Source organism: Macrotis lagotis, chromosome 1, assembly GCF_037893015.1.
Source record: "Macrotis lagotis isolate mMagLag1 chromosome 1, bilby.v1.9.chrom.fasta, whole genome shotgun sequence".
Lineage (NCBI taxonomy): Eukaryota > Metazoa > Chordata > Mammalia > Peramelemorphia > Peramelidae > Macrotis > Macrotis lagotis.
This window is the reverse complement of record NC_133658.1, coordinates 363,656,104-363,682,366: the sequence shown is the minus strand read 5'-3', so window position 1 is coordinate 363,682,366 and position 26,263 is coordinate 363,656,104. Positions and strand designations below refer to the sequence as shown.

General features: G+C 39.4%; 1 protein-coding gene across 2 annotated transcripts; it reads left to right on the top strand.

Annotated features, from left to right (window-relative positions):
- The first annotated feature begins 1,722 nt into the window (after window positions 1–1,722).
- SIMC1 (SUMO interacting motifs containing 1) lies at window positions 1,723–26,011 on the top strand. 2 transcript variants are annotated; one of them, XM_074212342.1, is made up of 10 exons: window positions 1,724–2,360; window positions 8,062–8,880; window positions 13,156–13,385; window positions 13,660–13,729; window positions 15,068–15,222; window positions 18,522–18,668; window positions 21,653–21,781; window positions 23,027–23,183; window positions 23,650–23,734; window positions 25,527–26,011. In XM_074212342.1, exons 1-10 carry the CDS (start codon window positions 1,953–1,955, stop codon window positions 25,772–25,774), a joined length of 2,448 nt encoding a protein of 815 aa, XP_074068443.1. In that variant the 5' UTR covers window positions 1,724–1,952; the 3' UTR covers window positions 25,775–26,011. The 2 variants fall into 2 exon arrangements, with proteins under 2 accessions (XP_074068445.1, XP_074068443.1); XM_074212344.1 differs by lacking the exon at window positions 18,522–18,668 and having other exon boundaries at window positions 1,723–2,360.
- The last annotated feature ends 252 nt before the right edge of the window (window positions 26,012–26,263 follow it).

Below are 26,263 nucleotides of genomic sequence, written 5' to 3'. Positions count from 1 at the left end.
TTCTGGGTGGTTGTTCTTTCCTCTCCCTTCTAAATTATTTTTTATTGTAGATAGCGGAATTTAACAAAAAGCAAACTGAGGCAATTGTCTGAGCAAGATATAAGGCACCAAACCTATTATTTGATTTGTCTTCTTTCTGTGTCAAAAGACCCTGAGAGCTGACGAGACTTTTAAAGCTAGGAGTGTCTTCCTTCTGGTTGCCATGACAGTACATTATTTGGCTCTCCTCTGGCAAAGGTAAAGCAATCCTGATTGATAGTTTAATGAGGCAGGTTAATAGTTCCCTGTTCCTATTACTTCAAGCTTTGACCCCTCCCCCCAAACTCAGGTGAAAGATTTAACGTTAAGCTAGGGAAGTAAGCTGGGCTTCAGATGTCAGTGATTAAATCCCTCTCTGACACTGAAAGAATATTGTTTCATGAGCCCCAGCTGCCCCTAGCAATCTTGGCTGGAAAAACATAAGCCATTTCAATAGGGCTCTCTTTGGTCTCCCCCATGTAGACCAAGTCACCCCTAACTTTGATTAGGAAAAGCAAGGGCCAGTAAAATCATTCCCGAGAGCTGATTTCTGTGAAAAACAGAAGCAAATACCCACCACCACCACCACCACCACTACTACTCTCATCCAAGCCTGTTAAAAAGCACTTATCTCGGGGTGGCTAGGTGATGCAATGGACAGAGCACCGACCCTGGAGTCAGGAGTACCTGGCTGGGTTCAAATCTGGTCTCAAACACTTAATAATTACCTAGCTGTGTGGCCTTGGGCAAGCCGCTTAATCCCATTTGCCTTGCAAAAAAAAAAACAAACCTAAAAAGCACTTATCTCGGGGTGGCTAGGTGATGCAATGGACAGAGCACCAGCCTTGGAGTCAGGAGTACCTGGGTTCAAATCCGGTGTCAGACACTTAATAATGATCTAGCTGTGTGGTCTTGGGCAAGCCACTTAACCCCATTGCCTTGCCAAAAAAAACCTAAAAAGCAGTTATCTTGGTGGCTGGGAGTGGTCAAAACTGCCTAGCTGTCTGTCAAATTGCAGGAAAGATGGATCGCAGGAAAAATATGAAATAACGCAATCCAATCTTAATTTCCCCTGGCATATTGTCTATGAATACATATGACGTCGATGGTTAGTAGAAACATGGAAGCATCTCCACTGTACGTCAACGATAAGACTTCTTGCAGGAAGAGGAGGCGGGCAGGAATCTTGGTACGTGCCCTGACCCGAGATGACTGATTGGAAACAACGGTGCTGCCCTGCAGGGACAAGCGCCTTCACCTGGGGATTCCGGACGTGCATGACGCCCGCAAGAAAGGAAGGAGGGCAGAGCGGGCAGGATCAGCACCCACTCTCGGCTTCTCACTGCCTCGGGCCGGGCGCCGCCGCTGCTTCCCGGCCTTCCCCCACCGTCCCGCGCACCGGGGCGCTGCCCCCCGGCCTTCCCCCACCGTCCCGCGCACCGGGGCGCTGCCCCCCGGCCTTCCCCCACCGTCCCGCGCACCGGGGCGCTGCCCCCCGGCCTCCCCAGCCCCTCTGGAGTCCGCTCGGTCGGAGTGTGCTCCGAGCCCCCCCCAGGCTGCCAGCTCTGCGGCGGCGCCGGGAGCCGGGCGAGGGCTCGGGGCCGCGGGGCGGGCCGGCTCCCCGGCGGGAGGAGGCGCTCCGGGGCGGGCTGCCCGGGGCACAAGCGCCCGCCCCCGGCCGGCTCGCCCCGCCCCGCCCCGCCAGCTCCGGCTCCCGGCTGCGGAGGCCTCCGCCGGATCCGGCCTCGGCCCTGGGCGACTCCCGGCGGGAAGGGGGCGCGGGGCAAGAGGCTCGCCCCCCGCCCCGCCCTGGCCCCGCGCCGCCCGGCCCCGCTGAGGAGCCTGGGAGATCCGGCGCCCCCAAAGGCCCGAGCCGAGCAGGGCGGGGGCCCGGCCTCGGGGTTCAGTGCGAGCCCAGGCCCGGCCCCGGGCCCATGACTCGGGCCGGGCTGCCCTCCCCGCTGCGGAGCGCGCCCCAGGCCGCCCCTCTCTGGCCTCGGCCCTGGCCGGCGCTGCGGCGGAAGTTCGGCCAGCCCTACGAGCGGGCGGCGGCGGCGAGGCCGCGGCTGCGCTGCGATGGCAGGGACCGCCGGGCCCGCCCGGACCTCCGGGGCCGCCGCGGCCCGTGGCGCTCGGCACACGGCTCCCTGGTTTCCCGGGGCGCCTCGGAAGCCGAGCCCATGACGGAGCCCATTGTGATTTCGGATGTCAGCGATGACGAGTCGCGCGGCGCGGCCAGAAGCCCCGGCGCTGGCCCCGCTGACAGGTTCTGTCGCAGCCGCGGCGGACCCCGGATGCGGATGCGGGGAGCGCCGTCCGCCGGCAGTTCTCCCGCCGAGGCGGTGAGTCCGTGCCGCCCCGCGCCCGCGGCGCCCCCCCGCTGCCATCGCCCCCCCCCGCTGCCATCGCTCCCCGCTGCCATCTCGTCCGCTTTCGATGCCCTTCCCTCTCGTCCTGCGCCCCTTCCTCTTCATTCGCCTCTTCTTCCCCTTCTTTTCTGCCTTTGCTGTTATCCCCAATTTGTCTCTTAGATCCTCAATTTATCTCTTATCCTTGATTTGTCTCTTAATAGCCTCAATTTATCTTTTTAATCCTCAATTCATCTTTTTAATCCTCAATTTATCTCTTCTTATCCTCAACTTGCCCCTTAGAGCCCCAACTTGTCTCTCATATCCCCAATTTATCCTATCTACAGATCCTGTTTGTTGTGCCCCTCTGTTGGACGGTGACCCCCTTAAGAGTTAGAGGGAGTGGCTCTTCTTCCCCCCACTCCCCTTCCTCCCCCCTCCTCCCCTTCCTACTTCCCCTTCCCCTCTTCCCCCCCCCCTTTCCGCCCATAACTTGGAGGCCTCTTGAAGAACGGATGGCCCAGCCCTAGAGGAAGGACCCCCCCCCAAACCCAGCTGCCGGCTCTCCTGGGCAGCGTCCCCAGCACCCCCTCGGCCCCTGGCTCTGTGCAGCAGGTCCACACCCTTCTGGTTTGGTTATTTACAGTTGTACCTGACTCTTCGGGGACCCCCTTAGGCCTTTTCTTGGTAAAGGTTTGCTATTTTCTTCTCTAGTTCATTTTAGAGGATGAGCTGAGAGACAAACGGGTTTATTAAGATTCCCCCCAGGGCCTCCCAGCTAATTAGATAATGAGTTCCTTTGAATTCAGGTCTTCCTGCTTCCTTCTCCTCTGCCACACCTAGCTGCCCAGGTAGGGAAGCACCACAGGAGCTACAATAAGCCAGGCTATGGATGGTACCACTCTTGACTCCATCCCCTCATCTTCAACTTCTTCCTAGATAGTGATTCCTTTTCTGCTACTTAGAAACATAAAAAGTTTTTCTCATCTTTTAAAAAAAAAAAATTATTTTATTCCCAATTAGATGTAAGAGAATTTTTGACTTTTTTTAAAAAGAAAATTTGAGTTCCAAATTTTCTCCCTTCTTGAGACTGTAAGCAATTTGTATGATTATACATGTCAATTGTGCAGAACTTTGCCATTTTAATTATGTTGTTAAAGATGATACAGACAAAATGGGGGGAAAATAGTGAAAAATAGTATGCTTCCATCAGCATTCAGACTCCAGTTTTTTCCTTTATAGATGTAGATAGCATGTTTTCATTTTGAGTCTTTTGGAATCTTGGATCATTGTATCGCCAACAAGTGGTATTATAATTGATCATAGCAAGATATTGCTATTACTCAGCAGTGTTCTCCAGGTTCTGCTGGCTTCACTTTGCTTATTTTTCTAGGTTTTTTTGAAATCAATCTGCTAATCATTTCTTAGAGTGCAATAGTATTCCATTATAATCATCTATCACAACTTTTTCAGCCATTGCCCAAATAATGGGCATTCCCTCAATTTCCAACTCTTTGATACCACCAAAAAGAGCTATTAATATTTTTGTGTACACAAGTCCTTATGGTTTCTCTGATCTATATTGCTGAATCTAAAGCTATGCATGGTTTTATAGTCCTTTGGTTATAGTTCAGAATTGCTCTCCAGAGTGATTGGAGCAATCCATTACTCCACCATCAGTGCAAAAGTATCCTCTTCAACATTTGCCATTTCCTTTTCTGTCATATTAACCAATCTGATAAGTGTGAGGTGACATCTTAGGGTTGTTTTAATTTGCATTTCTCTGATCAATAATAATTTTTCCCAGATGGTTTTAGATGACTGATTTTTATTCTAAAATTTTCCAGTTAATATCCTTTGATCATTTCAGTTGGGGAATGAGTTACATTCTTATAAATTTGACTTGGTTCTTTATATATTTGAGAAATAAGACCTTTATCAGAGACACTGTCTATAAAAACTTTTTTCCAGTTTTCTGCTTTCTTTTTAATCTTGATTGTATTTGTTTCTGCAGAACCTTTTCAATTTGATATGATCAAAATTACCAGTTTGTATCCTATAATTCTCTCTATTGTTTAATCAAATTCTTCCCTTTTCCATAAGTCTGACAGGTAAACTACCTCTCCTAATTTGCCCATGGTATCACCCTTATGTATAAATCATGTGCCATTTTTACCTTACCTTGATAATGTGGTATGAATATTTCTCTGTAGCTAGTCTCTGTCATATTGTTTTCCAGTTTTCCCAGCCTTTTTTTTGTCAAATAATGAGTCTTTATCTTAGTTTCTCAAACATTAGCATACTAGGGTCAGTTACTACTGTCTTGTGTTCATAATCTATTCCTTTATTTACCTATATTTTTAGCCAGTACCAAATGGTTTTGATGACTGCTGCTTTATAAACATAGATTTAGATCTGTTACAACTGGGCAACCTTCCTTTGCATTTTTTTCATTATTTCCCTTGATATTTTTGATCATTTGTTCTTTTAGATAAATTTTGTTATTTTTCTAGCTCTACAATTTTTTAGTGATTTGATTGGTATGGCACAGAATAAGTAGATTTAGGCAGAATTGTCATTTTTATTAAACTATGTATTTTTTTAAGTCACTTAAACTTTTCTGGCCCCCAATTCTTTATCCTTTTTATAGAATATCAGTGGTTAAACATGTTAACCCATCTCCTAATACAGAGGTGAAGACCTCAGAGTGGAGAATTAGACATACTTTGTTTGGACATGTCCAAACTGGACATTTGTTTTCTTTGACTATCATGTTTATACATGTTTATAGGAATTTTGGTTTTCTTTCATCCTCAATTGCAAGGAGGAGAGTGGTGAGGAGGGAGATAGGGTTTTGGAGTAGGAGGGAAAGAAGGTAAACTTGGACTGATTTAAAAAAATTTAAATAAATGTATTTTTAAAGATTCATCTCATTCTGTATTCTTCTTGATTATGTGTTGTAAAGGTTGCTTTAAAATTTTCTTTTTCCACCACAACTTTTTCACTCAGATTCTTGCTTTTTTTATATTTTAAAAAATGCTTAAATATACCAAATTAACTGTTTCCTTCAGTTTAGTGTATCATGTTCCAGTTTGTCATTTTATTTTTTAAAATCTTATGTAATTCAGATATATAATTTTCTTCTTGTATTTTATGTTATTTTTTCTCTTTGCCTGTTTGTAAACTTATCACGTGGTCAATGGAAGTTTTGAAGCTTGACATTGATGTATCTAGGTGAGGTGATCTTGTAAATTATGTTTACTTTTCATCTTTTCCTTTTTTTCATTATTTCTAGGAAATTTTCCTAAATTTTTTTATGGGGGGCAGGGAGCCAACTGGGCTTAAATGACTTGCCTAGGGTCACTTAGCTAGTAGGTTATCAGAAGCTGAATTTGAACTCTGGTCCTCCTGACTCCAAGGCCAATATTCTTCACCATTTAGTTGCTCCACTGGATGATTTTCTGAAGTATAACTTTCACATTCTTTTCTTCATTTTCATGAAACCTAGTACTTAATTTTTTTTCTTTTTTTAAAAAATTTGTTAGTTTTACCTACATAAATAGCAGATGTCAGTTGTGTGATTTCGTAGATTGCTTTTCTGATTTTTTTTTCTATTTTGTCCTCTATTTAAATGATTCTGTTTTGAATATAATTGCTTTTTTATTTTCCATGGCTGTTTTCCAATCCGTTAAATTTCATTAGCATCTTGTCTTGTGTTTTCTTAATTGTACTTACACTCTTCTTAATTTCATCCTATTATGTTTCTGCTTATTTCATATCCTTCAAATATTCCATTGTGTTCATTATTCTTTTTTGTGACTTGATGAAATTCCAATTTCCTTTCTAGATTCTTCCTAAGGTCATACATTTAGAGGGGACCCTAGGGGGTCTCATCTATCAAACATTTTCCTAATAATATCCTTGATTCCTCTTCTATGAAGTTTTTTTTTTTATTATGTGTTAAACAGCTGCTATATCCCTTCTTTTTCTTTGAGTGATACACGTTTTCAGTACTCTGAAAACCATGTTTCTTCCATGTCTTAAAGTCATATCACACTGTTAGTATATTGGTATTAATTATAATGGGACTATGTAGAAATTAAGAATCATTGAAGGAATTATAAGTTTTTTAATTTAATTTAATTTTTTTCTTCCCCTTTCTCTTCACCATGCCCTAAAGAAGGTTACAATTAATAAACAAGTGAATAGCATCTTCTTAATAGGTCCAAGTTTTTCCATAATCATCCAGCTCATCATTTTTTATATCAAATAGTATTCTATCACAGCCATATACGACAACTTGTTTTAGCCATTCCCCTAATGAAGGACATCTATCATTTTGACCAATCTGATAGGTATGAGATATAGCTTAATTTGCATTTCTCTCAATGTCGGTTTTATTATTTACATATGACTATAGTTTTGATTTCTTAGCCAAAAAAACTACCTGTTTATATCCTCTGACCATTTATCGATAGGGGAATGATTTGTACTGTGAATTTTTATTAAAGTTTTTTATATTTTTGAGAAATAAGACTATTATCTGAGATTGTTTATAAACTTGCCCTCCATATTCTGCTTTCCTTCTTATCTGGGTTACATGTTTTATTTCTACATCTCCATTGGTTTTATTTGTAATCTAATATAATCAAAAATTATGCAGTTTATACTTCACAATGCTCTATCTCTTGTTTATTCATAAGTTATTCTTCTATCCATGAGTCTGATATAAACCATGTAATTTTTTCTAATTTTTTGTGATATCTCTATGTCTAGGTTGTATAATCCATTTTGACCTTATTTTATTTTATTTTATTTTATTTTATTTTATTTTTATGCAAGGCAAATGGGGTTAAGTGACTTGCCCAAGGCCACACAGCTAGGTAATTATGAAGTGTCTGAGGCTGGATTTAAACCCAGGTACTCCTGACTCCAGGGCTGGTGCTCTATCCACTGTACCACATGGCTGCCCTTTGACCTTATTTTAATACATGGTTTAGGATAATTAGTTTTTGCCTAATTCCTGACAGATGGCTTTTCAACTTTTCCAACAATTTTTACCAAACAATGAATTCTTATTCCAAGAACTTAAATATTTATATTGTCAAACACGGGTTACTTTTGTCTTTTCTACTCTGTATTGTATGTCTGCTCTGTTTCACTAACCTTCCTATTTTTAGCCAGGTCCAGATTTGATATTTACTGACTTTAGTTTAAGGTCTAGTTCTGCTGAATCTTCTTCTTTTACATTTTTTTCATTATTTCTTCAAAATTCTAAATGAATTTTGTTCATATTTTTGACTATAAAATTTCTTATGGTCCATCTGACCTGTTTGCATTATGTTTAATTCTGGGCACAACTCATTGTCCATCCCTACTCTTTTAATTAAACTTGGTTTAATTTCCTATGTGGTTTCATTAAGTGAAACTCTTGAGTAGTTACATATCTCTTTCTTCCAAGAATTCTTTAGTGTTTTAATAATTTTATACAGTGGTAGAATTACATCTACAAACAGATCATTTCCCTACTGGGGGAATAGGAGAAGTTGAATTCAACAAATATTTTTAAAGACGTAAAATTCTGTGCAAGATGCTGTTGTAGAAGGAGTTCACCACAGTGACTTGTGTTCTTTTCTAAGAGAGTTTAGACTCATCAGTTTAACTAATATTTAATTTTCCTCACCTCCCCCAACAGGATTTCATCGACTTAACCGAAGACACTGACTTGTTAGTGAAGGCCCCCAGCGGACTTGGCATAATAGATCTGACAGGGGTGGAGGAGGAGGAAGAGAAGAATCTCTTCAACTTTGCATATGCTTGTGAGCACAGCATGAACCTAGATCTGGACCCTGTCTCTGGTTCCAAACAGAAACATTCCCATTCCATGGCAGCTATCAACCATCCCATCAAATGTGAGGAAGCAGAGCAGACTGACAAAGGCTCTCATCTTCTGAAGAAGGAAGTGAGTGATGGTCTAACTTCTGCTCAGGGCCCTGGATTTGAAGACTGTCTTTCTCCAGTATCCAGTGGTGAGGATTCTGTATCTAGTGTGGAGCCGAACCCAAGTACAACCACTTTCAACAATGATCTGGGCTCTTTGGAAAGCTTACAGATCTCCTCAGATATTTTCTCAACCTTTTCAAACAACAGTAGCAATGACAGCAATAGCCAAAATGCATCGGTGCACTATATCCTGGAGGGTTCACCTGACCCATGCCCTGGTGACTGGCTGAATAAGAATAACTCTGGTGATGGTGCTAGTCTGTTCCAGAAAGACTTCTTTCCCTTTCCACAAAATTTGTTTGCAGGGCAGGTTCCCTGGATTTCTGCACCAGAGACTCGAGACAAGGCAGAGAAGCCCATGCTACCTATCACAGCAGAGTCTGTGGGGAACAAGCCACCAGTGGTACACTCACCCAGGAAACCCTGTCTCCACAGATTAAGATATTTCCTTAGACCTCCAGTGCATCATCTCTTCTTCCAGACACTGATACAGGACAAAGATATCACAGAGGTAATGATGCAGATGTCCCTTCCAAAAGGGTGAACATATCAAGTACCAAGAGTGGAGGAATCGGGTTTAGTTGGCAATAGCTTAAGTTATAGGTGGCATAACTGAAATATAAGTGCAAGGATATCAACATTGGCCTTTGTAAATAAACCTCTTATTCTCTGATGTTTGTATTTCCACCTAATCCTTGATTATATGCTGCACCTCTCTCTAATGTACATAGTAAGAATTATTGTATATGAGAGTTATATGAATATACTTTGCTTGAAGGTTAGACTCTATCATGTCTAATCTTTGTTTTTCACCCTCTTTAAGAATGGTGCTTTACACAGAATAGATATTTAATTGTTGAATTTATTGTGGTGCATTGATAGGAAGTTGTTTCCATTTCCTCTACCAGCTGATTACAACATTCAGAAAAATAATAGGAAGTACCTTAATCAAATGAAAATTCAGCTCAATATGTTTATTTAGCTTTATATGCAAACTAGAGCCAGTGTGGGGGACAGGAGACCTACAAGGGTTAAATAACTCAGTTTCTACCTCTTTGTCAGTTAAAATGCCTAGGCCAGTGCAAATGAACGAGATTAAGGAATTCCTAATTATTCTTGCCCATTTATTCCCATTATCCTGGCTGACCACCTCAAATTACATGCTATCATTGGCTCAATCTTGCTTCAGTTGCACCTTGTTCTTCATTTCATAATAACTGGTATTGGGGGTTGAGAGAATCCTTGAACCTCAGATCAGAGTTAGGTGTGCATTGTAGATTTACCATTGTTCATGGAAAAAAGAAAGCTATATAAGAAATTGGTGGGAGAAAAGTGACCCATTGATAAGGTTTTTGATATGGCTGCTACTTGGATTATATTTTATTTTTTCATAATCTTTAAAAAATTGATGCATATTCTTATTTTCTAACACACCTCTCTCTCCCCCTTCCATTCAGCGATCCAGCCCTTTCTTGTAACAACAAACAGTTCATCAAAGTCAAGTCTGATAGTATTTGCAATATTCTACATTTCTAGACCTCCATTTCTGCAAATGGAATATGTTGGGAAAGTACTTTATTAAGCCCTTTCTAAATACTGGGAATAAAAATAGAAAAATAAGTCTATCCTTGTCTTCAGGGTACTCACACAAAAATGAGGATTCATACATGGCAAACAGAAAAATAAGGTGGTATTTGAACTTTTACAGGGACAGTTAGAGGAAAAAGGCCTTGAGGACCTTGGAAAACAATGTCAGTACAGATGATCCCTGATCAAGAGGTTAGTGGGTCTAAAAATCAAAGTAGAGTGGAATTCTGGGATTCCACCAGCAAAAGGGATGGAACAGGCAACATCTATCTAGCCGAATGGGCATCCACTTCCTGGTAGGAATTGGGCAATGGGATAATGGAGGTTAGAATGGGAAAGAGAAGAGAGAGAGAGGTGAAGTGCCCTCAACCTTATTTTTTATTTTCTCAAATTACTTTAAAGTTTCTAACAATTTAGGCTAATAGCACTAATAAACAAAAACATGCTACATGAGAATGACTTCTCCAAAACATCTTAAAAATCTTCAAATCTTATAAGCATTTGTTAAACATTTATTATGTGCAAAGAAGTATACTATGCAATCAAGATACAAAGCCAACATGAAAAATAGTCCTTGTTTTCAGAGTTTACCTTCTATGTTTTTTACATGTGCTAATATGTAAACACATTTCCACATTAATCATATTGTGAAAGAAGAAACAGAACAAAAAGGAAAAGATACAAACACACACACACACACACAGGGAAAATGATATGCTTCATTCTGCATTCACATTCCCTTCTTTCTTTCTCTGGGTGTGGACAACATTTTCCATCATGAGTCTTTTGGAATGGTCTTGGATCGTTGTATTGCAGAGAAGAGCTAAGTTACAAGATCTTAGTCAATCATCACACAGTGTTGCTGTTAATGTGAACAATGTTCTCCTGGTTCTGTTCATTTCACTCAGTTCTACATTCTATTTTTTTTAAAGGATCATAATTTTGTAGGCGGACGACTAGCATCTTCTCTGTTGATACTTATTATTCCCCCAGTTCTTTTTAAACATTGGATTCTATTGCTTCAGTGAGTTTTAGGATAATGAATAACTTTTCCTGGATTTTATTTTTCCCATAAAAATGGGGCAGCTAGGTGGCACAGTGGATACAGCTCTGACCTTGGAGTCAAGAGGACAGGAGTTTGAATGCAGCCTTAGATGCCAACCTTGGGCAAGTCATTTAACTCTGCCTTGCATCCAGGGCCGTCTCCAGTTGTCCTGATTCAACATTTGACTACTAGATCTTAGGTGGCTCTAGAGGAGCCCCCTCTCACTCAAATCCAATTCATGTGCTTGTCTTGGCATCACCTCCCTGATATCATGGTCTTCTTTGAGAATGAGGGACAAAAAAGATCTAGTAAGCCTAGGATCTTTCCTTCCTTTGACTCTTGTCTCTTCTCTCATAGAAGAGCTCTTCTTCAGTCAATGAAGGTGAAAATTAGATATGGCGTAAAGAACATTGACTGTAGCACTAAAATACTTGAATTCAGGTCATGGTCTTGTGATTCAATAGCTGTATTCCCTAGGGGCAAGTACCTGTAGTATTTTTATTAGCCTATTCCTCTTCTGTAAAATAAGAATAGTAATTTTTTCTGTTTACATGAAGTCAAAAGATCTGGGTCCACTCCTCCCATAATTCAGTGATCTAGGACAATCCTGACAGACCTATTATGAAACATGCTATCCATACTGAATTTAACACAACAGTAACAAAACTTCCTACTTGCCTCTGCTCTTTTCTGAACTTCCTTCTGCTCCTGTGTATTTCTAAAATATGTTCTTCCTTAACCTTCTCAGAAAACCATTCCATGTGCTAAAGAAAAAGGAAAAAAAATCAGAATAACTGATCAATATTGCAAAAAAGTCTGAAATTATATCATACCTAATCTTATGGGCCTCTCACCTCTGCAAAGAGGTGGTGGGGTAGTGTTAATCTCTCATATCTTTTTTTTTTTTTGATCCATGTTTGTTCTGTACAGTGCACTTGGGGGAGGGTTGGCGGGGGGGGGGGAGTGGGAGCTCTGTCCATTTGCGTTGTTGTGGACATTGGGTATGTCAGTTTGTTTGCTCTGCTTGCTTTACCGTATATCAGTTCATATAGATCTTTCCCTGTTTCTTTATATTTATTATATTTATCATTTCTTACAACAGTCTATTCCATTATCCATTGCTGATCATATACTTTTGTTTTCAATTCTTTGATATCACAAAAGTACTGCTCTGAATATTGGTATATCAGGAGGCTTTCTTCTTTTCAAAGGCCTCCTTGGGGTATAGTAGTAGAATCTGTAGTAATAGAATCTCTGGGATATGGATTTTTGCCCCCTTACTTGCAAAAATTGTATAACTCTAAAGCGCTTTCTACCAAGAACCTACTAGTATGCCTATCTTTTACATTACCCCTAAAAAATTTACTATTTCAGTCTGTTATCATCTTTGCTATGTTTTGTGAAGTATGAGGTGAAAATTCATATGAGGTGAAAACTTTAATTTACATTTCTCTTATTTGTAATTTGGGATATTCTTTCATATGGTTCCTAATAGTAGGCAGTACTTTTGAAAATTGTTTCTTCATATCCTTTGACTACTTATCAATCAATGTTCTTTATAGAATCTATTGGTTACTTATACCTTACCAAACCCATATAGTTGATATAAAGATTATCTTCTGCTTTTAAGGTTTCATCAATGTTTTTCTTTTTTCTTTTCATCACTCACCACCTACCAGCTCTCCCCTGTTCCTCACAGTTTAAGACTCCTCATCTACAGAATGAGGATCAAGAAACTTATATATTCTATTTCTTAGAATTCCCAGTGTTTCAGAAAGCACTTGGTAAATTATATTTTCCTATAGAAATGTAAAATTTTTTTTTAATAACTAGACTCCTATCTCAACATATATTGCCTTGGGTCAAATATGATACTATTTGTAAAGCACCTAATAGAGTGCCTCATAAATAGAAGACATCAATGTTTATTTCCTTACTTCCCTAGATATGCTCAGTAGGCTCTCTCAAACCTTCATCAGTGTGGATTTGTTGATATTAACAGTTATCCTATGGGTTGTACAAACTATGGTTTTAATAGTTTAGGATTGTAAGTCTATTAGAAGATAACTCTTCTAACTAGACCTTTACTTTCTTCAGAATGTCCTGACTCTACTGTTGTACCACCCATGCTGTCATTTTCCATTATCTTTACAGAAAAAGAGTAAAAGGAGAGAACCCATTCCCCAACGAAGACTGCGAATGGTTTTCAGCACCATTGAAGAGAACGTTCCACAAGAGACTTTGCAATTCCTTATGGACTTTGTGTCCCCACAACATTACCCACCCAAGGAGATTGTGTCTCATGTCATCAAAGATATCCTGCTAGGTTCCAGAAGTATGGCTATCGTGAAAGAGGCCTACATGCTTCTAATGAAAATTCAACAGTAGGAACTTTTGCCGATTATTTTAATATATTTTCCAGGGGCCCAAAATTTTGTACTTGCATAGACTTTTCTGAGAAAGTAAGCGAAATATTTAGCATAGGGATGTATTTTAGATCCAGGGAGGGTAAAAGTTGGGGAACCAAGATGAAAACTATTGGAGTTTGATGAGAGAACCCTGAGAATAAGTGGAGAAGCTGATCCTTTCCTCCTCTTCTAGGCTTCTTCTGTCAAGAAGTTCTCCAGTCTTTTAATGAACATAACTTGTTACTTTTAGGCTACATCCAGCCAGTATTTCTGCTGTGGAGTGGGACTGGAAGCTGCTCACTGATGTGATGGAAAAACAGGTATATGACAACTTATGTGGGAGTATCTTAGTATAAAGAGTATATGACTTAAGAGAAGTTAGATTCAAGTCATTTATTAGCTATGTGACTTTTATTAGCTAAATAACCTTAGGTCATTTAATCTCACTAGACTTGTTTCCTTTTCTACAAAATGAGGATGTGAGTCTAATGTGACATGTAAGTTTTCCTTTTTTAGCCTAAAATCCTATGATTTTTTTCCATTCCCCTAGTTAAATGTTTTTTTTTTAATTGGACTTCTACAGAGCTATGAAATGAATAACAGAATCTCAGAGTTGGAAAAGATTTTCTGAGTTATTTCTTATGGACTGTGGTTCATGTTGTTCTTCACAGATACTGGGGCTGAGCAATGACTTCCTGTCAGGAGACCATTGAATCCAAAGATCTTAAAATGGAAATTTGAATACAAAGTGGCCCACTAGGACAGCCTTGAATACAAAGTGGCCCACTAGGACAGCCTTGCTATTAAAACAAGGGGCATAGTCACACTTGGTGAATTTGCCCAAGTTCCACACCATTGTTTGTTCACCTTTCCCAGGAATGTGTCCTGCTCTGGAGCCCAAAATTTTAGTAATAACATTAGGGAGTTTAGCCATCAAAAACTAATAAAAGGTCTGTCCCTGAGTAATAGGAAAAAAAGATGAAAGAAAGGACAGTTGAGCTGAAGAAAGCTAGAATCAGAAGGCCTCAATGGTCTCCTTAATCTTTTCTGGTGCCATTCCATGATATGACTTTTAACCCCTATGAAAAAGCTCTGGCCCTTCTGTCAAGGCAGTTACAAGTGCACAGAGAAATTGCTTTGAGTGAAGAAGTAGCTAAGTGAAAAAAATAAAGAGGTGATGGATTTTTTTTTTTTTGAGCACAGCAATTCAAAAAATTCTCTACTAAAGTGTGGAGGTGCTATGTGTATTGGCAGAGGGAATGTTTAACATGGATTAAAATTAGAGAAATTTTTTAAATAAACAAGAAAATAAGTTGAGCTTTTAAACTTTTTTTCTTTTTTAAAATGAGGCCCTAGCTAATACAGAATTGTCCTCAGTCAGGAAGAATCGTAGGCAAGTCCTGTTTTGCCATAGTGGTTGTGTCCCTGACCAAAATCACTTTTCAGTATTCCCCATCTATAAGCTGTCAGTTTGCATTGGTGGAAGAAGGGCCCACTACCTCTGTAGCTCTGCCAGGTATATGGTTTAGCTGATGGTCTGTTACTAGTACCTTACCTGACCTTAGCAAGACAGCTTGAAGGCCAATGGGCTCATGATTTGTTCTTTTAAACTGATCAACAAGGAACAGTCATAAGGTCATCAGATGCTTTTCCCACAGGAGGAAGAGCTACCTGGCCGAATATTCTTTTTGCGCTATGTAGTACAGACGCTAGAGGATGATTTTCAGCAGGTCCTGAGGCGTCACCAGCATCACCTACAACAATCCATTGCATGTTCTGTGCTTTCCTGTGATAAGCAGCCCCATAACATCAGGTAATTAGCCTCATTGGGGTTCGGGAGCTGCTCTTGGGGAATGGGAGATGTCAGGCTGGGGGAGAGTAGCCCCTAAGAGGGAACCTGTGTGTAGGCCCCTGAATTCATGGAACCAATTTTGCACAGAAGGAATTACTCTTACAGAGATGTTTATTTATAGTTGAATCCCACAATGTGCTTCCATCCCTTTTGCAGATGTGAATGACCTAAGAAAAACTAATTATTTTCCAGGATATAGTCTCATTCATCAGTACTAAAAAATAATATTAAAATGACAGGATTGGGCGGCTAGGTGGCGTAGTGGATAAAGCACCAGCCCTAGAGTCAGGAGTACCTGGGTTCAAATCTGGTCTCAGATACTTAATAATTACCTAGCTGTGTGAACTTGGGCAAGCCACTTAACCCCGTTTGCCTTGCAAAAAAAACCCCTAAAAATAATGACAGGATCCCACATAGCAGATGATCCCATATAGTTAACTATTATTAAGAGAGTAACAGGCAGTCTTTTATAGACTTGAGACCTAGAGCTTCTAAGACCTTCAAGTGCATACAATTTTTATTTGCTAAGTCCTGTCATTTCCAAGTTCAGGGATTAAAGTCATGAGTATAGGCAAAAAAGATGGCTATAATAAGAAGCATCCACTTGACTATAGAACTTAATTTGGATAGGGCAATGAAATCACCAGGTGTGAGATTGTGAAAGCTTTGAATAGGAGAGTAGAAGTCTAGACTAATTCCTCCTATTTTATAGTCAGGACTATGCCAGTGGTTTCTGTCATCCATGGCACTGCCAGATCTTCATATGTGTTTCCCATTTATTAACACTCTTGCTATCAGCTTGAGCTGAAGGAAAAATGTTACAGCAAGAATGAAGAGAGATTAGGACCTGAAAGTTAGCCCATTTCCAAAATAATATACATACATATTACTAGTAGCTGACAGCATACACTATGCATGCAAAGTTTCTTTTGTTAATACGTATGAATAGGGCAAAGTAATCTGGGGATCCCAGAGTTGGAAGTTGTCATCTACTCCACACTGATGCTCAGTGTATTCTCTCTAGAATATCCTGGATAGGTGATTCCCAATTCTGCTTTAAAACTTCAGTGAAAGAAAACTATCTCATAAAGTCCCTTATTCTGTTGTCTATTCTTTTATTTCAGCATAAAATTTCAGAATTGGGCACCTTTTGGGCCAACTCCAAAAGGACCTGGGTATGAATCTTGACTTTATCACCTAGAAAGTTGTGTGACTATGAATAAGTTACTCTCTGAGCTTAAGTTTCTTTACTATTTCACTATCACTTAAATTCTTAATTTTTGCATAGCTTTGATGACTTCTATTTCTCTCTCAAATGAGGACTTTTAACTATTTCTTTATAATAGTAATACTTTAAGGTTTACTTTGCATACATTATCTTAGTCTCAAGTGTATGAGGTAATATCTCCATTTTATAGATGAGGAAACTGAGGCTCATGATGTCTATAATTTGCAAACAGAAGAGGAATGATTTGAACTGACTGCAAGTCTAGTGCTGTTGTTTAATGACACCGACAAGCTAATCAGTATTTATGTTCTTGAAATAGTTATAACAATATGTATAACATTTTTATAAATTTATAATACAGTATGTTTGTCAACTACCCTATTACATTTTCTAGATAAAGAAATAGGATTACAAAATATATTACCCAAGGTTAGAGCTAAGCACAGATCTCCTAATTCTTGAACTCAGTGATTTTTTTCTCTTCTTACAATTTTCTTATTTGTATCTAAGGTGTGATCTAGATCCATTTCAGCCTCATTTCTTGCCCCTTCAGTGTTCAGACTTTTCCAGAAGTGTAATGAGCTGCCTCTAGACTGCTTTGGGTACCCCCTCATTTAGGGATCTAATAAATGCATCCATTCATGTGTTACTATATTCTATTAAAGGATATGATCTTTGAGGACAAGGGACAGCATGCCTTATTTCTGCAAGTCTCCACAACTACAAAACAGCTGCTTTGTTTGTTTTAACCTGCAAAGGGAACTCTGAGCAAAAACTTCTAGCAATGCAGATAAGCGCCACTAGAGAGCTGTGTTCAGAATGAAGCATTAAGTGACTTGCCAGACAAGTGTCCTGACTCCAGTGCTCTACCTTTACACCAGAAGTGCCAAACTCATTCCAGATTGTGACCAAACCAGATTTAAACAATTTAACAAAATAAAAATACAACACATCAGAGTAGGGCCTGTTTCTAATTAAACTTGATAACATACTGTTTTATACCATGCTGCATCTCCAGAAGCTTAGCTTTGGTGAAATCATATCCAGAGTGGTCCTTGGCAAAATTGTGTAGAAAACCAGATTGGTCCTCAGTTCTCCCACCTGTCCTCTTCTTCCAATTCAGGAATTCTATGATTCCTGTGTCATCCTCTAGGACAAAGTAACTTAACTAAGATGACACAGCAATTAAGTAACAGAATTCAAACTTGGGTCTTCTGACTCTTCAATATGTGTGTTTTGAAACTGTCCTCCCATTATGCCCAAAGAGCAAAATAAAAATGTGCATACCCTTTGATCAAGCAATACTACTGAGTCTATATCCTGAAGACATCATGAAAAAGGGTAAACACATCACCTGCACAAAAATACTCATAGCAGCTCTTTTTGTTGTGGAAATGAATTGGAAACTGAGTGAATGTTCATCAGTTGGAGAACAGCTGAACAAATTGTGGTATATGTATGTTATGAAACACTATTGTTCTATTAGAAACCAGGAGGGATGTGAATTCAGAGAAGCCTGGAAGGATTTGCATGAACTGATGCTGAGAGAGATGAGCAGAACCAGAAGAACACTGTACACCCTAACAGCAACATGGGGGTGACGATCAACCTTTGATGGACTTGCTCATTTCATCAGTGCAACAATCTGGAACAATTTTGGGGTATCTATGATGGAGAATACCATCTGTATCCAGAGAAAGAATTGTGGAGTTTGAACAAAGACTAAAGACTATTCTAATTTGAAAAAAAAAAGTTATCTTATTATGCAATCTTGCTATTCTTGCTATTTTTTTCCTTGAAGATATGACTTTTCTCTCAACACATTCAGTTTAGATCAATGTATAGCATGGAAATAATGTATAGACTATCAGACTGACTTCTGTGGGAGGTGGGGGGGAGGGAAGCTAGATTAGAGGAAAAATTGTTAAATTCAAAAATAAATTAGAAAAAAAAAACTGTCCTCCAGAGAGATCAGCAAGCCCAATAAGAAAGCATATCATTTGCTAAATGATTGCTTTTCTTTCCATTGCAGAGACATCATTAGGTGGCTGGTTGGAGCTGTAACTGAGGATGGGTTTGAGGAGAATGAAGGCCCTCAAGAAATCTTTTCAGGAAGCCCCCAGGACAGGAATGGCAACCATTCCTACCAACCTTTCCCTGGAAAGACCAACAATCAATTGTAAGGAAAGGTCCTTTCTTGGGGCAGTGGGGAAGTGTTGCTGAAAGTATCTGTTAATGATGCTTTAAATTATCCAAGTCATACCACTGATAGCCTTTGAATGCATCTATTCCACAAGTCTGGAGCAGGAAGTGCAATTTGTTCTCAGGGAGGAGAGAACTTATTTGTGAACTGGGCCAAAGAGGCCTCTGTAAGCCTTGGTCTCCTTCTCTGTGAAATAGGCTAAGACTAGATAATATTGAAATTTTCTTCCTATGAACCAAGTGGCTAAAATGTACAATAAACTTCTCAGAGAGACAGAGATCATTCAGTCAAGATTTTGGGAGGTGGGGGGAGTGGTAATAAAAAGCTACTCACTCTTGTTCATCAGGTAGTACTGATCAGTATTATCCTTATTGCAGAGTTGCAGTAACCTGCTTAGGATGACACAGCCAGGAAGTCTCCTAATTTCAAGTCTAGTATTATTTATACTTGTAGAAAGAACTTAGTCATGCTTCCCTATAAGTAGCATTCTACTTTTCCTTCTTTTTCCATCTTCAAAAGAATCAAAGACGCATCTTATTCTACACTCTTGAGTCTTTCATCTCTTGGGAGATAAGTAGCATGTTGCATTAGTTCACTAAAATACTCTCAAAAGTTGTTTGTACCACCTTGTATCTGATCCTTTTCCCTTAACTTTAACTCAGTTCATACAAGACTTTTAGGTTTCTCTAATTTCTTATTCCATCACATTTATATACCATACCTTATATTCCCTAGTTATCATTCTTTGCCATCTCAAAAATTTTATTTATGGTTTGTTTTGCTAAGAACTAATCCTTTAATCTGCCCTCCCTCATCAATTGGAGAACAGCTGAACAAATTGTGGTATATGTATGTTATGAAACACTATTGTTCTATTAGAAACCAGGAGGGATGTGAATTCAGAGAAGCCTGGAAGGATTTGCATGAACTGATGCTGAGAGAGATGAGCAGAACCAGAACACTGTACACCCCAACAGCAACATATTAAATTGCGAACAGTTGTGTTCCTTTTAATTGTTCACCTGTATTTACTTTCAGAGTTTCTTCACAATTCTGATTTTTTTTTTTCACCAGGAATGGTTCTCCATTTCATTAAAAATCCAGGCTTTCTCTTGCAAAATAATAATCAATTTTTTTTTCTGGATAGGTTAATTATTCTAAACTGTTTTCTACTAAATCACATGTGAACCTAATAGTGACTGTTTCCTCTATACTTGAATTCTCCCTTCCTAGGCACTTGGAATATTTTTTTCTTTTATACTAGAAACTCTGAATTTTGGTTATAGTGTTCCTGAGTTTTCATTTTGACAATCTTTCAGGAGGTGACCATTGGATTCTATTTCCATTTTGCCTCCTTGTTCTAAAGTATTTACAAAAATTAGAGCAAATAAGGATCAGGATTTTAACCCATGTTTGTCTGGATTCCAGGTCCATTGGTCTTTCTAACATGCTACTTTTCCCAAAGGGAGGAACAAAGGAGTTTGAATTGTTCTTGGAAAGAAATAGATTGTCATTGAACTTTTTCAAGCATCTATGACCAGAGCTATAATGAAGGAATTAATTTGTAATATATATTAAAAAAAACAGTTGAAGAGGATGCTGGGGGGAAAAGTAGTAGTGGAAGAACCTACTAAGGACACATACCAGGGTGGCAGGGAAAGGGACAGCTGCTTTGGATGTAGGAACTGAAGAGAATTAGGAAAGAGTCATTACAACATAATAGAAAAAAGGAGCTTAAATACATTAAAGAATACTGTGACACATTAGCTTTGTAATTCTGTTAAATTTGCTTCCATTCTTACCTTCTCTATGAGCCTACTGAGAATTTTTTCTCTACAGGGTTGTAGTGAGTAAAATATTTTACAAATCTTAAAGAGTGAACTTTTATTTCTTGAAGGTTTTGAACATTGATGTAAATGGTGATACCACAGAGAATAGTGAAATTTTAGTTATATGAAAAATTGCTCTAAATAACTACTTATTAGAGAAATGCAAATTAAAAGCATCTCTGAGGTACCACCTCACACCTCTCAGATTGGCCAATATGACCAGAAAGGACAATGATCATTGTTGGAAGGGATGTGGGAAATCTGAGATCCTAATACATTGTTGGTAGAGCTGTGAACTCATCCAACCTTTCTAGAGAGAAATTTGGAATTATGCCCAAAGGGCAAAAATGTGCATGCCCTTTGACCTAACAATACCCCTACTGGGTCTATACCCTGAAGAGATTATGAAAAAGAATAAAAATATCACTTGTACAAAAATATTCATAGTAGCTCTGATAGCAAAGAATTGAAAATTGAGTGACTGTCCATTAATTGGGGAATGGCTGAACAAATTGTAGTATATTATATGTATGTTATGGAATACTATTGTTCTATTAGAAACCAGGAGGGATGGGAATTCAGAGGAGCCTGGAAAGATTTGTATGAACTGATGCTGGATGAGATGAGCAGAATATTGTACAGTACAACAGTAATATGGGGGTAATGATCAAACTTAATGTACTTGCTCATTCCATTAGTGCAATGATTAGGGACAATTTTAGGCTATCTGTGATGGAGAATATCATCTGTATCCAGAGAAAGAATTGTGGAGTTTAAACAAAATTACTTTCAATTTAAAAAAAAAAAGTTCTCATGTACCACATAATTTTGTTATCTCTAATATTTTATTTTTTCCTCAAGGACATGACTTTCTCTCAACACATTCAATTCTGATCAATATATATAGCATGGAAACAATATAAAGATTATCATACTGCCTTCTGTCAGGGAGATGGGGAAGGGAAGGGGGACGGTGGTGGAAATTCAAAACCTTACCAATAAAATGATAGAAACTACTATTGTAAGAGTGGATTTAGGAACAAAGATGACTAAATAAAGAAGTCAAGTTTAAGACTCAAATTGTCCTAACACTCCCCACTATTTCCTAAATGTCCTATATTTTGAATCCAGGGTAATTTTACATCTACAGAGGATGCTGTCTCTGGCTGTGGAGGTGGATAGGACCCCAACCTGCAGCTCAAATAAAATAGCAGAGATGATATTTGGATTTGTGCTGAACATTCCAAAAAGGAGCCAGAGGTGAGAATTTTATTTACTTCTTAAATATTTCTGGAATCTCACTTTTCCCTCAGGAAAAGGGAACCTAACAATATTAAAATGAATGTTTTTATAGTCTTGTTTTCCAAAAACTTCCCAAGAACTCTGTCATGGATAACACAAGCATTATTACTCTCGTTTTACAAATGAATAAACAGAGGTCCAGACAGGAGAAGTGATCACATAGCTGATTTAGGTAGAACTTGCCTAAAGCCAGGTTTCCTGAGGGTCCAACCTTCTTTCTGCCAGTAGTTGGGAGTGAACTGAACCCTCAAGGGGCTCAGTTTAATGCAAACAACAGAATAAATTGGAATTAACAGAAGGAAGGCACTAGAATTTAAGGGAATCAGGAAATGCTTCCTATGTAAAGTGGGATTTCAGTTCAGAATTGAAGGAAATCAAGGGAAAGACATGAAGATAAGGAGTCTGGAGACAGAATGTTTTGCATAACAGTACATGAGGCCCAAAAAGACTCAAAAGAGGGGAAGGAGGCAGTTGTGAAGGGGCACTGAATGCCAAAGAGTTTATATCTGATCCTGGAGATGAAAGGGAGCCACAGAAACTCATGAAGAGGAGGGACTGTGTAGTGGATAGACTGGAAGGAGGAAAAACTTGTGCCTGCCAGGCTAACCAGCAGGCCATGAGGCCCTACACCACAGTGGTGGCACTATCAGCAGAAATGTCATGAAGGTAACAGTAGTCACAGATATTTGGGGGGAAAAGGAGTACTTGAGGATCACACCTCAGTTTCAGGTCTGAAAAACTAGGAAAATGGCAATGCTCTTCATAGTAATAATAAGGAAGACATTCCCTTGGGCATTTACCACCTGATCTGAACGTTTCTGAACATTCTTTGTGTCAGTTTATTTCCTAAAAGTGGCTCTCAGAACTAAACAGTATAAGCAGGTTAGAGGACCAAGGTGCTATCATCTCTTATGCCTACCATCATCCACCTACTCCATTACATCAAAACAAAAGCATGACTGACATTGGTCTCACTTGATTCACAGTGCCATCTGTGTGGAGGACCCTGTATTTTGACATTAGGCATACATAATGTATGACACAATTCTTGCACTCTCAGAGCTTACCATCCTCAGAAGCTACTGGATTGGAGATCAAGATGGCAGTAACTATTTTCAGGTAGTCCCTGACTTAGTTTCACTTTTGATAATATCTTTCTTTCTTGTACCCTCTTCTCCTCCAACTCCCTATCCCCCTTTTCAGGGAAATCTTCTTTACAACCATGGAGAGTCACCTCTTGCGCTGCAAAGTACTCGAGGTTCTATTCATCCACAGCTGTGAGAAGCCTACTTCCCTTCCACTCTCTCTCGCCCAGACCCTCTATTTCCTCAACCATTCAACATCATTGCTCAAGAATCAGGTACCTAGTGAATGCCTTAAGTTTTTCCAATATCTAATTAGTTATGCCTGGACACTGAATGCTAAGCCTGAGAGTATTGCCATGAAATAGCAGCACTAAAAACAACCTCAGAGGTCATTTAACTCCTTTCTGAAACAGTAATTCCCACTTCTACATGGTCTGGTTGTTACCTTAGTGATGTGGCTCTCAGTTTTAAGTAGGCAAATATTAGACAGTTCTTGATTGTTGAAAAGTTCTCCATCCTATTGAATCAAAATCTGTATTCCTATAACTTAGCTCTTGGTCCTGGTTTCTACCCTCTGGAACCAATCAAACCCCACTTCTCTTCCAAATAACAACCCTTCATGTTCCCCATCCACCCTCAACCCTGTCCATGTTATCCCCCAAAACTTTGAGAATATTTTGAAAATTATGAAGCACTGAATGATCACAAGGGACTATAATTAATCTTAATAATTTCCTTCAGTCTGAAAAAAATCAATGGCAGAGTTGGGATGAACTGGTCGAACATCTGCAGTTTCTCTTAGCTAGTTATCAACATGTATTAACAGGTAAGCAACCCATTTTGTACACCGGGATTATGGGACATACAGAGGCTTTTATAAGTAAGGGCAGTTGGGAGAGAGGGGGCAAAGCAGACTCCAGACAACTCAAATTAGCCTGTTTGTCTCAGTTTCCTCATCTGTAGAGATAATGCTCCTTCCTTTTTTCATGTGAAAGCTTAGAGAATAGAGAGCAGTTTTAAACTTAGGGAAAGCTTAAAGGTCTCAAATGTTAGTCCAAGGCACTTAAATATTTAGGTAAGAGACTCACAGAATTTGGAAAAGACAACTCTTTCTGTTGGCCTCTGGTCTCTTACCTCCAACTGCCTATCAAGACATATCTTAAACTAGATGTCAATAGAAGTCTTAAAATTAGTCCAAAATTTACAACTCCCTTATTTCCCCCTCCCCTCCATCCTAGCCACCTTTCCTATTACTGTTTTAGGATTTTGCAAGGCAAATGGGGTTAAGTGGCTTGCCCAAAGCCACACAGCTAGGTAATTATTAAGTGTCTGAGGCCGGATTTGAACCCAGGTACTCCTGACTCCAGGGCTGGTGCTTTATCCACTACGCCACCTAGCCGCCCCAAAAAAAAATTTTTTTAAAGCAATGGGATTAAGTGACTTGCCAGGTCATACAACTAGGCAAATATTAAGTGTCTGAGGCAGATTTGAACTCAGGTCCTCCTGACTCCAAGGTCTGTGCTCTATCCACTGTACCACCTAATTGCCCCTTTCCTATTACTATATTCCTGGTCCACATACTAGGAGTCATCCTGAATTACTCCCCTCTTACTCCCATACCCATCCCAGTCTGTTGCCAAGGCCTTTCAATTTTCTTTTACAACATTTCTTGAATGCATCCCTTCTCTCCTCTGACACTGTCACTATTCTAAGGCTGCTCACTTCATGCTTACATTATTATAATAGCCTGCCTCAAGTCTCCCAGTTCAAATCCATCTTTCATTCAGCCACAAATGATTTTCTTAAAGCACAGGTTCAACTATGTAACACTCCACCCCTCACCCAACAAATTCATCAGTTGAATCAAATGAATAAATTCCATTGGAGAAAATAGAAAATCTTGTGGCAAAGCCTTTCATAACTTACCTTTCTAGACTTCTTACACCTCATTCACCTAGCTGTATTCTTCAATCCTAAGATACTGGCCACTTAGCTGTTTGTGAGCAGGATGCTCCATTTTTTGGCTGTTTTCCACGCCCAGAACGTTCTCCCTCCTGATCTTACCTTCTGCAGGAAGCTTTTCCCAACTTTCTTAATTTTGGTACCTTTCTTCTGCTAATTATTGCCTAGTCTGTATACAGCTTGTCTAGATAGCTCTTTGCATGTTGTCCACTCTGTTAAGGGGCATGGGATGATCTTGAACCATGCTTTGATGAAATCCAAGTGATAACAAATGCGATGCTTGACCACAAGTAGTTCAAGAAAAGGCAAAGGAAAAATTTTGGTTGGAACTTCTTTGTCCTCTTAAGGTCTGAAAAATCAAAAACACTTTGGGCCAGAGCAAGCCCCATAATATAGTGAAAGAAGTTGTTTCTGTGTGACTTAAGCAAATTACTCTGCTTCCTGGGCCTTGATTTTTCTTTCAGAAAAAGGTATAGACCAATAACCTCTCAGAATAGTTAGAATTAGTTAGGTGCTATCTTAAAACTCAAATGATCCAACTTCCAAAATGATCCCTTAAGGCCAAAATTTAAAAAATTTAAAGGTCAGAGTGTTTATGTAGTTTCATTTCTCTCATTTCTTGAATAACTGACAATCCAAATTATTCTTCTTTCCAGAGCACTTGAGGACTTCAGTCATTGAAAGGAAGGATATGTTTATCAAAAAGATCAGGCCACATTCACAGGAAGGTGATGATATCACTTCAGTAGACATTGAAGTGGAGTTCGAGGCTTTCAGAGTCCGACTAGCCCAAAAGCTTGGTGAGCCCCTAGAACCCCAGCTCCAGGAGAAGATTTTCCTGCTCAAACGCCTCCTCCTCTGTGCAACCAACAAAAACGTCATGCCAGAAAACAGGCTCCAGTAGGATGATGGCTGAGAACTTTGAACTTTCCAAATCAACATGACTAGTTACTTTAATCGCTTTTGTAGCAAAAGGAGTTAGGTTACTGCAACCTATTCCGTCCAGTTTCTTAAACAACTATTTCACAACCCTTTATAGAAATATCTCTATAATAAATTCATTACAGCCACTCTCCAAAAATGTGATTTTGATAAATTGTATATTTTATAATAAATTATTTCTCATGTCTAGAAATTTTAAGGAGCTTTCTTAGCACTATTCCTGCTAATCCTGGTATGGTCTTAAGTGAATTGGTTTTAAAACTTCCTGCTTTTAATCCCACATCTGTCAGATTGGGGAGGAACAAGAGGAGACAACATGGAAAGAAGAGGCCTGCCTTCGAAATCAAACCTCAGTTCTACTTTTTGCCATTTTCCCTTTCCAGGTCTCTCTTCTTCCATAAGATGAGTAGAATGGATGAGTAGAATGAATGAGGTGAAGTGAAATTCTTCC

Bases quoted from the DNA above. Each gene is read 5' to 3' on its own strand.
- SIMC1 (XM_074212342.1), top strand. From the start codon at position 1,953: ATGACTCGGGCCGGGCTGCCCTCCCCGCTGCGGAGCGCGCCCCAGGCC. The intron at 13,730-15,067 runs GTATATGACAAC...CTTTTCCCACAG, and splicing joins CTGATGTGATGGAAAAACAG to GAGGAAGAGCTACCTGGCCG. The intron at 23,735-25,526 runs GTAAGCAACCCA...TCTTCTTTCCAG, and splicing joins TTATCAACATGTATTAACAG to AGCACTTGAGGACTTCAGTC.